This window comes from Panthera uncia, chromosome C2 (genome assembly GCF_023721935.1).
Source record: "Panthera uncia isolate 11264 chromosome C2, Puncia_PCG_1.0, whole genome shotgun sequence".
Classification (NCBI taxonomy): Eukaryota; Metazoa; Chordata; class Mammalia; order Carnivora; family Felidae; genus Panthera; species Panthera uncia.
In genome coordinates, this window is record NC_064810.1 from 118,542,501 (window position 1) to 118,555,828 (window position 13,328).

Here is a 13,328-nt window from a genome sequence, read left to right on the forward strand (position 1 = left end):
CCCTCCCTCTCTCCCTCTCCCCCTCTCCCCCTCTCCCCCTCTCCCCCACTCGTGCATTCTCTCTCTCTCTCAAATTAAAAATTTTAAAAACCCTGAAATCCCATCATCTAAGGTTAACTATCAGTAACATCTTGTTTCTATATACTCCTAACCTTTATATGCAGATACACATGTAGATAAATATTTTCTATAAATAGGATAATGTACCTGCTGTTTTATAGCCTACTTTTATCATTTGACCATCTGTATTATACATACTAATGTCAAATATGAATCTGTATCATAATTTATAATTGCTGTGTCATATTCCATTGTGTGGATGGATGTACCATCATCAGTTTCCTGTTATTAGGTGTTTTAATTTCTTTTTTTATCTTTTCCAAACAGTACTATCATTAATATTCTTATGCTTACATTTTTGTGCATATTTTTTATTATTTCTCAGAATAAATTTCCAGTAGTAGAAATCCTGGGTCAAAGATGTATATGCTTCAAATTTTGATATATACTTTTGTATTAGTTACACTAATTTATATTCCCATCTAGACTACTGGATGTAAATGCCATTTCTCTCTCTCTTTTCTAGCCCTTTGATTTTCTTCTTCTGTAAAATGGGGAATTTAAATATTTCTCTTTTATTATATCATAATTTAGTGAGATAGTGAATGTAAATATTTGGCCCAACTTTTGGCACCTAATAATAAGTGCTTAATAAATGCCAGGTATTACTTTTAATAACATGAAATATCCATTTCCCCACAACCTGCCAATAACTGGGTAACGTCATTCTTTCTAATCTTTGCTAACATGATCGGAAAAATGACATATGTTTTTTTAATGTTTATTTTTGAGAGACAAAAAGAGCATGAGCAGGGGAGGGGCAGAGAGAGACAGAGACACAGAATCTGAAGCAGGCGCCAGTCTCTAGGTTGTCAGCATAGAGCCCGACACGGGACTCAAACCCACAGACTATGAGTTCATGACCTGAGCTGAAGTCCGACACTCAACTAACCCAGGCACCCCGGAAAAATGATACATTATTTTAATTTGAAATTTTGGGATGTTAAACAATTTTTCATGTGTTTATCACACTTTAGTGTCTCTTCTTTTTTGAATTGCTGTGCATTTTCCATGCTTTTAAAATTTGCTCTTTTTCTTATTTACATTTGAGAAATTTTTGTATATTGGGAATGTGGACCTTATCCTGATTGATAAGCATTTCCCTGCATTCTGTCATTTTCAGTTGATCTTGTTTATGGCACTTTTTTTTTTTTTAACCTTATAGAGGTAAAAATACATTTTTAGATTGCCAACTTCACCATTTGGTTTATGATATCTGGCTTTCTCCACCCTAAAATTACCAAAATTTTTGTATATAGTTTTTTTACTTATATTTCTCACATTAAAATTTTTAATCCTTCTGTAATTTATTCTGTTATAAGATGAAATACATCTTATATTTCCAACTGTTTTATTTCCAAATTGTTAGTTAGGTACCCCATCCCTTTCTTTCGCTGGTTTAAGATGCTTCTTATATACTACATTTCTGTATACACTTGGACTGCTTCTAAACTATTTGGTTCAATCAAACCTTCATAATTCTTAATATATAAAGCAGATTTCCTTCATTACTTTTTAATGTTTATTTTTGAGAGAGAGAGACAGAGTACAAGCAGGGGAGGGGCAGAGAGAGGGAGACACAGAATCTGAAGCAGGCTCCAGGCCCTGAGCTGTCAGCATAGAGTCCGATGTGGGGCTCAAACCCTCGAACCATGAGATCATGACCTGAGCCAAAGTCAGACACTTAACTGACTGAGCCACCCAGGCACCCCTCCTTCATTACTTTTTAATATTCTTCCTTGCTTGTTTATTCTCCTAAGGAAAGTGGAATCACTTTGTAAAGTACCCCCACCCTCTCAAAAAAATCATCTTGAGATTTTGATCCAGGTTTTCAGATTTCTTGAAGCAAACAGTAAATCTTGAATGTACTTTTATTTTATTTTATTTTACTTTATTTTATTTTATTTCTTTCTATAATTTATTTATTTTTATAGTTTACATCTAAGTTAGCACATGGAGCAGCAACGATTTGAGGAGTAGATTCCTTAAGCTCCTTGCCCATTTAGCCCATCCCCCCCCCCACAACCCCTCCAGCAACCCTCTATTTGTTCTCCATATTTAAGAGCCTCTTATGTTTTATCCCCCTCCCTGTTTTTATATTTTTTGCTTCCCTTCCCTTGTTCATCTGTTTTGTCTCGTAAAGTCCTCATATGAGTGAAGTCATATGATTTTTGTCTTTCTCTGACTGAGAAATTTCGCTTAGCATAATACCCTCTAGTTCCATCCACGTAGTTGCAAATGACAAGATTTCATTCTTTTTAATTGCCGAGTAATACTCCATTGTATGTATGTGTATATATATATATATATACTTAGATATCCATAGTTGGTTATAGTAATGATTTCTATCATTTTTCTGTTTTTTAGATTCCTGAATTTGACAACTTGTACCTGGACATGAATGGAATCATACATCAATGTTCCCATCCTAATGATGATGATGTTCACTTCAGAATTTCAGACGATAAAATCTTTACTGATATTTTTCACTACTTGGAAGTGTTGTTTCGCATCATTAAACCTAGGAAAGTGTTCTTTATGGCTGTTGATGGTGTGGCTCCTCGAGCAAAGATGAACCAACAGCGTGGGAGGCGTTTTAGGTAAAGCATTTGTGGTTTATTTGAGAATACTCTTTAGATTAATAAAATGTATTATTTTAAAGATAATTGGCTTAATGCAATGCATCTTCTTTTCATGTTTCTTTTCTGCCTAAATTCCCCCAGAAATGGAAATAACTGATTATGTCACATTATATCAGTCAAGTAAACAAATTAGTAACTGAAGTGAAGTGTCATTCTCAAAGCTGTGTTGGGCTGTGTAAAGTTACTATTGTTTTCATTCGTAAATTTTTAAACTTCTCCTTGATAATAGTGGTACAATTGACCCTTGAATGCAGTGGTCAGGGGCACCAATCCCCGCGCATATAAAATGTGCATATAACTTGATTCCCCCAGAACTTAACTACTAATAGTCTGCTATTAACTGGAATCCTTAGCAATAACATAAGCAATAAACACATATTTGGTATGTTATGTGTATTATATACTGTATTCTTACAATAAAGTAAGCTTAGAGAAAAGAAAATGTTATTAGAAAAATCATAAGGAAGAGAAAATAGATTTATAGTACTAAACCATATTTACTGAAAAAAAATCAGCGGGGGCGCCTGGATGGCTCAGTTGGTTAAGCATCTGATTTCGGCTCAGGGCATGATATAACCGTTCATGAATTCAAGCCCTACATTGGGCTCTCTGCTGTCAGCATGGAGCCTGCCTCAGATCCTCTGTCTCCCTCTTTCTTCCCCTCTCTACCTCACTCATGTGCACTTTCTCCCTCTCTCTCTCTCTCTCTCTCTCTCTCTCAAAAATAGACATTAAAAAAAAAATCTGTATACAAGTGGACCCACAGCGTTCAAACCTGTGTTGTTCAAGGGTCAATTGTAGTAGAGAAAACTCCACTAGTAGTCTGCCCTGAACCAGAGAACTACAAAGTGAAATGAGAGATTGTTCTAATGGAAACATCGTTGACAATTTAATTCAACAAACATTTGTTAAATGCCTAGACTGTGGGCTAGATGCTGACTCTGATTGAGCATTGGTCCAAATTGGTTAGAAAGGCAAGTGAGACTAGAAAATGATTGGTGGAGTATGAGAAGAGAGCTGAGTTAGGACATTTGAGGTATTATCCACCCCAGTGTGTGAGGTGAACAGTAGGAAAAGTAAAAATGAGAAGAGGTACATAGAGTTTTAAAGTCAAAATCCTGGACATGTGAAATAGTTTTTAAAAACAATGAGATCATGTTGTGTCCTTATTTACGAGTAGGATAAGTAAAGTTAAGAAGGATGTTAGAATTGATGGAAAGAAACCCTGAGTTCTGTGTGTTTGATGGGTTGTTAGCATAATGAATCCTTTCATTACAACAGCAGGTAATGGAGTGGAAAGGACACCTGTGAATAAAATATGGAAATGATCAAGGAAGGTAGGAGTGCACCTTGGAGAAGGCTAGCAGTGAGAATGGGAAAAGGATGGAAAAAAATACTGATTTAAATATCAAAAGAGGAAAGATCTTGAAGATACTGGAACACCTGTGAAAATTTTTTTTTTAATGTTTACTTATTTATTTTGAGAGAGAGAGAGAGAGAGAGAGAGACAGCATGGTGCATGTGGGATGGGGAGGGGCAGAGAGAAGGAAAGAGAATCCTGAGCAAGCTCAGTGCCGACAGCACAAACCGTGAGATCCTGACCCAAGCCAAAATCAAAAGTTTAGACGCTTAACTGAATGAGCCACCCAGGCACCCACTGTGAAATCTTTTTTTTTTTTTTTTAAGTTTATTTACTTATTTTCAGAGAGAGACAGAGAGAGAGAGAGAGAGAGAGGCAGAGAATCCCAAGCAGGCTCTGCTGTCAGTGCAGAGCCTGACACAGGGCTCGAACCCTTGAACCATGAGATCATGACCCAAGCCGAAACCAAGAGTCAGACACTCAACCAACTGAGCCACCCAGGCACCCCATCTGTGAGATCTTTAAAGACAAGTACCATCTCTTGGTAAATTTAGAGTCTCAGGTACCAACCTAGACTTACTTAATTTGAATCTCTAAAAATTGGGCCCTGGAAACCATTTTTACCAGATTCCCCTGGTATTTGTTAAACTAATTTGGGGGAGCTATTGGACTAGAAAATCTAGTATTGAGAAAGGATTATATAAGCCCACTGTGTTCAGTTGCAGAAATAGAAACCTGGCTATTTTAAGCAGAAGGGGATATAATGCAAAGAATTAGGTGCTTATAAAAATCATTTTAAGAGCCAAAAGGATGGGAATTTAGGTGAGCCTTCAAGAGTGACTTCAGAACAGCACTATAGAAGTGAACCCACAGTGGCACTATTACTACAGCATTCAGGAAGGTGAGGAGTTCACAGGCCCCCACCAGAAGAGGTGGTTCCAGGAATGTATTCCTTTATCTGTGATCCAGGGATTAAGAAGGTACTACCTGAACTATTGGCTCCAAAAATAAATCACTTTAGTTGTAATTCAGCGATCAGGAAGCCACCACTGTATCTGTTAGCTCCAGAGCCCCAGTGTATCTGGTAGATCTGCCCTGCCCCTTGCTTCTCAGCACCTATGAAACTACTGAATATTGGGAACTCTTCTATTATTGATAAAATACACAAATCCTATAAACCCAGTGCCTCAACAATCATATACACTTCAGCACACAACACTTCCACCTTCCAAATCTTTTATGGAGGTATCTGACTGACGGAATCTAAGTTATATCCTTTCACCTAGCTGCAAGGAAGCCTCAGAATTTAATTTTTTAGCTTTCTAACCTCTCCCCTATCAGAAGACAAACTAGGAGAATGAAATGGATGTTGAGGGCCAATCCACCATAGCCATCGAAAGCATTTACTAAATATTGTGCTGACACAATATTGAGTGACATTGAATCCTCCAGTCAGCTTTTTCTCATTTTCCACAGAGACTATATTATCCATTCATAATCTTTTAATTACTTATAATCTTTCTGCGTCTCTTACTCATTTTAAAATCTGCTGCTGTCTGGCTTTCATCCCTACCACTAAAACTCCCTTACAAGATTACAAATAGACTTTGTATGGCTAGAATTCTCTCTGTATATTACTTCATTTATTTATAGTTTTTAACAATGTTGACCATTCTTTCTTTCTTGAACTTCCTTTCCTTGACCTTTATGTAACCACACTCTCTCTGACTGCACCTTCTTGATCTCCCTGTTATCTTCTCTTCCTCTGCCTTTTTCTTAAATACTGATTTTTCTTAACGTCCTGTCCTTGGTCCTGAGAGATCCTATCCAGTGGTTTTAATTACCGTGTCTATACTGATGACTCCCAGATTTATCTTCTTGGTGGATATCTCTCTCTACAACTCCTGTATATCCAAATGTCTCCTAAATATCTCCTTTTAGATACCATAGATACATTTCAGGCTTAACATGTTCAGAACTGAACTCGCATTTCAAAACTGCCTTCCTTCTGTTTTCTATTGCAGTGAATAATAACACCATGCAAATAGCTGCTCAGCCAGAAAGTCTCAAGAGCAGTTTGGACGACTTCTTCCTCATCCTCTATACCTACCTCCTGTTTATCCATTCTCTTAAATTTGTCATATATATTTCCTTCTTTTCATCTTTACTGCTACTGTCTCAGCCTAGGCTACCGTAATCTTCCACCTGGATTGCTTCAATAGTCTTTCCTTGTCCCTGTCCCACACATTCTGTATATTGCAGCCACATTAAACATTAGGGCTGTTAACTTTTCTGTCTCCCCACTAGAGTGTAAGCTCTGTGAAAATAGGAATCCTTTCTGTTATATCTCCAAAACTTGTCACATAGTAACATTGAGTAATTGTTTGTCCAGTCAAAGGAAGGAAGGAGAGAAGAGAGCAAAGAATGGCTTCTATTGGAGAAATTACAAATAAGTTGATATCTTCAGAGTTTTTGCTATCTTGAGGGGGTTGGTAAGAGAGAGAAGTTACATATGAAGAAGAGTTATTTATCATAGAAATGCAGTTCGGCAGGCACAGTAGATAGAGCTAGTATCAAGTACATAAAGCAGAGCTTCCTAATGTAAATGCCACATGGTATACAGTGTGCCACAGACGGGTTACAGGAGAAGCAGAACATTGGGAATTGGGATGCCTATTTTCAAACCTAGGTCCATCTGACTCTAAAACTCACGTTTCTTTCTAGTAAATCCTGTTGCTTCAATAGTGACACAATTTTGGCAAATCATGATGGCATTAATGTTACTAGGCTTTGATTTTAAATGTTTTTTATGTACCTTCTTAGTGCAGCAGGCAGCGCTTCAGTCTCATGAATGTTTTTTATGAGGAAACGCAAATTGTGCTCAATTGCAATTACAATTTTACAATTATTTTTATGTAATATTCTTAGAGATCATTTTAATAATGTGCTTCCTGTTTGATATTATTAGTCAGTGTAGAATGTATATATAATGAATGCTTAATGCTCTACTTTTGAACTTATTTGTAGAATCGATTTGCTATATAGTTAAGAGAATTATAAGTATTTATATTGTTCTGGGTCAGTTTTAAAAGATTACTTTGGGGCACGAGGGTGGCTCAGTCGGTTAAGTGTCCAGCTTCAACTCATGATCTCACGGCTCAGGGGTTTCAGCCCCGAATAGGGCTCTGTGCTATTCAGCTCAGAGCCTGATGCCTGCTTCAGATTCTATGTACCTCTCTCATTCTGCCCCTCCCCCACTCATGCTCACGCACTCGCTCTCTCTCAAGAATAAATAAACATTAAAAAAAATTTTTTTTAAAGAATTACTTTATAAGTATTTGTAATTTTCTGTATCAATTTTATACTGTTGTAATGTTCTCCTTCTATAGTTATCTGAAAAACTCAATTCTTTAAATAAATAAAAACAAACAATTCTGAGGCTCATCTTTATCAATTATAATCATTTCAAAACTTGTGTTATGTTTTGAACCTCAAATTGGTTAATTAATATTTTAGTTACAAAAGCATCTAAATAACAGTTTACTTTATGTAAAGATCTGTACTTTTCCCCAAAAACCTTAAAATATTTTTTCCCTTAACATTTAAGGTCAGCAAAGGAGGCAGAAGACAAAATAAAGAAGGCATTAGAAAAAGGAGAAACTCTTCCTACAGAGGCCAGATTTGATTCCAACTGTATTACACCAGGTAAATTCACTGAAAGAAAAATTTTGAGAGATTTAAATGTAAATGTAAATATTTTTTCAGATGTTTTTTTTCTGGTCTCTATTTTGTCCTTAAGATTCCATTTGCGGTTTTCCCAGTTGTGTCTTCTCATGAGATATCTTGATCACCTTGATTATAAGTGCTCCTATGAAGACCCACTATACGGATTTACAGATGTTGATAAGAGCAGCTGTGGATAGGACTCTCCCAGATCCAGACTTCTAAACCTAGAAGGATCTTACAAGATCCGTCCTACTCCCACCATTTGTTTGTATGAAAACTGACTCAGTGAGGTTGAGTCACATCCATGGAACTAGCCTGTTACGTAGGATAAGAAACCCATTCTCCTAGTCCGGAGCACTTACTATCACATTTCTTAAAGGCAGTTAAAATTCTGTGACTTTAAGAGTAAATTAATTTATTAGTATTATAACTTTAAATTAGTTTTATATGCAACAACATACTCTGTACTTACTAGAGCTTTGTCTAACATCATTATAATCTTCTACTTTGAAAAAAACTTAAAATCTTACTTTTTTTCATGACTTCTTTACTAACTATGGTAATTTTGTCTTTCACTTAAGTGTTCTTATCATACATTGGTTGATTTAATGACCAGTTTTATCCTGATGTGGTTTAAGACCGTGTTGCCTTTGACTATTGACCCTCTGGACTTTTCCTGAAACATAATCACTGTAAATTCAGTTTCCAGAATAATAATTTTCCAGGTAAACAGTAATAATAATAATAGTTGTTGTTGTTGTTGTTGTTGTTAGTAATCTGATTATAGCTACAGGCCTTAAAAAACATTCAGAAGCCAGCAGAGGAAATAGAAGATTGAGATTCATTAGAGTTGAAACTCTGCCCTTGTGTGAAGATACTGAAGCATAGTTCTCAGGCAGTAGTAATATTTCTTGATTTAGCTACATGAAATTAACTTCATTTTAGGGTGAGCAGTGAAATGAGAAACATTGTAATATTTGCTAGGGAAAGGCATGAGGGCTTTTCCTCTGGAGGAATACCTAGCTATTCCTACCCAGCTGGATACTCAGATCCAATTTCATGTTGTTTCTGGGAACTCATTCTTTTTTATGTCTCTCTCAGATTAAATTTTTTATTTTTATTTTTTTCAGATTAAACTTGTTAAAACTTTTTATTTATAGGGACTGAATTCATGGCCAGGTTACATGAACATCTGAAGTATTTTGTAAATATGAAAATTTCTACAGATAAATCGTGGCAAGGAGTTACCATCTACTTCTCAGGCCATGAGGTTATTATCTTTTTTTATTTAAAGATATTTTTAAATTTAATATTCTAACGCACAGCATATTACCACATTTTTTTTTAACATGTATTTAGACTCCCGGAGAAGGAGAACATAAAATCATGGAATTTATCAGATCTGAGAAAGCAAAGCCAGATCATGATCCAAACACCAGACATTGTCTTTATGGTTTAGATGCTGACTTGGTAGGTATAACATTTATTTTTATTACAACCTTATGCCATTTTAGTTAAATATCTAAGAGACTTTCATAAGAAGCTTTCTGGCTGTAGAAACAAATATTGGAAACATAATAATGGTTGCTACTTCTGCCATTAGCACAGTTCAAAACAATTAGAAAATGAACTCTTTTGGGGCATCTGGGTGGCTCAGTCAGTTAAGCGTCCAACTCTTGGTTTTGGCTTAGTCATGATCCCACAGTTCAAGAGTTCGAGTCCGCATCAGGCCCTGTGCTGACAGTGCAGACCTGCTTAGGATTCTCTCTCTCTCTCCCCCTCTTTCTGTCTCCCCCCAGCTCATGCACACGGTCTCTCTCAAAATACATAAATAAAATTTTTTAAAAAAAGAAAACTCTTGCCATAATTTATGATTAGCAGGTCTCTGTAGTTAGTGTTCACACTTGACTGATCCTTGTGCTATGAATACTCTGCCGTGGTCAGGGTAGAGGGGGCTTTTTAATCTCATGCTTGATACATAACTTTTAATAATACCTGATCTGATAACTCCATGACCTAAATAACTTTACTATACTTTTTTCATTTAAACTTTTTATTACAGAAATTTTCAAACATAAAGTAGAGAAGTTATAAAATAATGAAACTTCCTATAGGCTTTATCCACCTTAAATAATTTTCAACCTAAAATAAATACTCTAAATATTAAATTACTTTCCTTTTCTTATCCCTAACCATCTATCTCCTTTCTCCTACTTCCCTTGACTCTTGAAGTGTATCCCAGACATTATATCATTTAATCTTTCTCTAAAGAAGGGTTGTTTGAAATAAATAACCATAATGCCATTATCATACATAAAACAAAAATTAATAATCACTGTTTAATATACAAATAACCATTTAGTATTCACATTTTCCTGATTGCTTCAGAAATGTTTCATCTTGTTTTGTATGAATTAGGTCGAAATAAACAATATATGTTGCAGTTGGTTGATATGTCTCACTAGACTATTTGAATGACTTACTTTGGACATTAGAATACTATGTGAGAAGGGCTCCTGGGTGACTCATTTGATTCAGCGTTCCATTCTTGATTTCAACTCCAGTTGTGATCTCAGGGTTGTGAGATTGAGCCCGCATTGGGCTCAGTGCTTGCACAGAGTCTGTCTTAAGATTCTCTCTCTCCCTGTCTGTCCCTACCTTGCTTGTGCACGCACTCTCTTTCTCTAAAATAGAAAAGGAAAGGAAAGAATACTATATGAGAAAATTAAATGAAGATGACCTTTTCTAGTTTTTTGTTTGTTTGTTTAATTTTCACATAGTAGAGGTATTCTGGCCTCCAGAAGAGTCTTAACATTCCTCTATCATAGAAAAGCTGCAACCTCCAGTTTTTTACCCATTTCCCCCATGGTGGATGGAAAGGTGTGAAAACCTAGAGAAGGTTTTGGGGATTTTTGTGGAGGGTGGGCAGGGTGGTAGTTACAACGGTGATGTGAGTCTAAGGTAAACATTTTTTCTTAGAAAAGTGCATTCATTTTACACCATTCATAACTTATGAGTGGATCAGATTTTGATATTTATATAATGTGATGTTTTTATTAAATAAGCCTCTTTTTTTCTACATAGAAATGTTTTTAATTTAATTGTTTTTATGAACCTGATACTATAAAAAATGAGAGAATAGAAACATTTTTTAATCATTTTTCAACAGATTATGCTTGGATTAACAAGTCATGAGGCACATTTCTCTCTTTTAAGAGAAGAGGTTCGGTTTGGTGGCAAAAAGACACAAAGGTAAATCATACTGCATATATGTTAGAAGAAAGAAGAGCAATTAAATTAAGAATAGTGACCATTTAACAGATACATGATCTGTAAAGATTTTCTCCCATTCGTTTTTATTCTGCTGATAGTGTCATTTGATGCACAAAATTTTTAATTGTGACGATGTCCATTCTTTTGTTGCTTGTTACTTTTAGTGTAATATCCAAGAAATTGCCAAATCTAATGTAGTAAAATGTTTTCCCATTTTAAGAGTTTTGCAGTTTTAACCCTTACATTTAGGGTTTTGATCCATGTTGTTAATTATCATATTTGGTATGAGGTAAGGGTGGACTTCATGCTTTTGCATGTGGATATCCAGTTTTCGCAAAATCATTTGTTGAAAAGACTGTCTTTTTCCCCTTCCGTGGTCTTGGCACCGTGGTTGAAAATCATTTGACCATATATGCAGGGGTTTTTCCTGGGCTCTGTATTCTATTCAGTTGATCTCTGTGTTTTTCTTTATGCCATTACCACAGTATTTTGATTACTGAAACTTTGTAGTAAGTTTTGAAATCAGAAAGGATGAGACCTCCAACTTTGTTCCCCTTTGTGAGGATTATTTTGGCTGTTTGGAGTCTCATGAGATTAATCATTTTTAGGATGGATTTTTTGTTTGTGTAAAAAATGTCATTGGGATTTTTTGTTTGTGTGAAAAACCTGACTGGGATGGCATTGAATGTGTACATCCATTTGGGTACTATTTACAGTTTCATAGTAAGTCTTCCAGTTCATCAATACAGAATGTTTTACAATCATTGTGTCTTCTTTAATTTCTTTTGACAGTGTTTTGTAGTTTTGGTGTGTAAGTCTTTTACTGTTTTTTTTTTTCTTATTTGTTTTCCCTTTTATTTAAAAAGAATTTTTTAATGTAGTCACCATGCTGTACATTATATCTCCAGGACATATTTATCGTATAACTGGAAGTTTTCACCTTTTGCCACCTTCACCCATTTTGCCCAGCCCTCACTCCTCTACCTCTGGGAACCATCTGTCATTCTCTGTGTCTATGATTTCAGTTTTTTGCCTTTGATTTTTTTCTTTTGCCTCTTTGGTCAAGTTTGTTCCTAAGTTTTTTACTCTTTTGGGTGGTATTCTAAATAGAATTGTTTCTTAATTTCTTTTTTGGATTGTTTGTTGCTGGTATGTAGACAGCTGATTTTTATGTGTTGATCTTGTATCCTACAATTTTGGGAGATTCTGTGGGATTTTCTGTATATGGAATCATGACATCTGTAAATAGAGATAGTTTTGCTTCTTATTTTTCAGTTTGTATGCCTCTTATTTCTTTGCTTGCCTAATTGCCCTGGCTAGGACTTCCAGTATAATGTTGAATAGCTATAGTGAAAATGGGCATCCTTGATCTTAGGAGGAAAGCTTTCAGTCTTCTAACATGGAATATGATATTAGATGTTTGTTTTTCATAAATTCATTTTTTCATGTTTAGGAAGTTTCCTTCTATTCTTACTTGGCTAAGTACTTTTATCTTGGAAGGTATTGAATTTGACAAATGTTTTCTTTGCTAGTTAATTGTATGGTGATTTTCCTTTGTTTATTAATGTAATTTATTACATTGATTTATTTTTTTACATTGAGCCATCCTTGCATTCCTGGGATAGATCCACTTGCTCATGATACATAATCCTTTTAAAATGCTGTTGTCAGTTTAGGGACAACTGGCTGGCTCAGTCAATTAAGCGTCACACTTCAGCTTAGGTCATGATCGCCCAGTTTGTGGGTTCAAGCCCCACATCATTCTCTGTGCTGACAGCTCAGAGCCTGGAGCCTGCTTCAGATTCTGTGTCTCCCTGTCTCTCTGCCCCTCCCGTGCTCATACTCTGTCTCTCTCCCTCTCTCTCTCTCAAAAATAAATAAACATTAAAAAAAATTTTAAATGCTATTGTCAGTTTATATTCTTACTTCTGGTTAAGCTTGAAGTATTGACCAATAGCTAGGAATATAGGCCCCTATACCAAGCCAGGGAAAGATAAGAAGAAAGAAATGATGGAGCCTCATCATTGAAGCTTTTGTCTGTACTGCAGTAGGCAGAAAAGTGTATATACTCAATTATATGTATGCTTTCTGCTCGTGGCCAGCCTTAAATGGGCCAGAAACCACTGGTTTCTTAAATCTGTTATCTATTATTTAGGCTTTCTTAATTCTGAGAATCTTTCCAAAAAAAGCATAAGGCAGACCAATTA

The 13,328-nt window shown here is 35.6% G+C and overlaps 1 protein-coding gene across 7 annotated transcripts in view; it reads left to right on the forward strand.

Moving 5' to 3' along the window:
- The window catches only part of XRN1 (5'-3' exoribonuclease 1), a 121,033-nt gene that overhangs the window by 6,380 nt on the left and 101,325 nt on the right, over window positions 1–13,328 (forward strand). For 4 of the 7 annotated variants that reach the window (XM_049628718.1, XM_049628720.1, XM_049628719.1 and 1 more), the window contains exons 2-6: window positions 2,488–2,720; window positions 7,730–7,827; window positions 9,009–9,118; window positions 9,208–9,318; window positions 11,018–11,100. In XM_049628718.1, the coding sequence (XP_049484675.1) occupies window positions 2,488–2,720; window positions 7,730–7,827; window positions 9,009–9,118; window positions 9,208–9,318; window positions 11,018–11,100 (635 nt within the window). Of the gene's footprint in view, window positions 1–2,487; window positions 2,721–7,729; window positions 7,828–8,429; window positions 8,574–9,008; window positions 9,119–9,207; window positions 9,319–11,017; window positions 11,101–13,328 lie in introns of those variants that run through there. The other 3 variants (XM_049628722.1, XM_049628723.1, XM_049628724.1) reach the window with 3 other exon arrangements.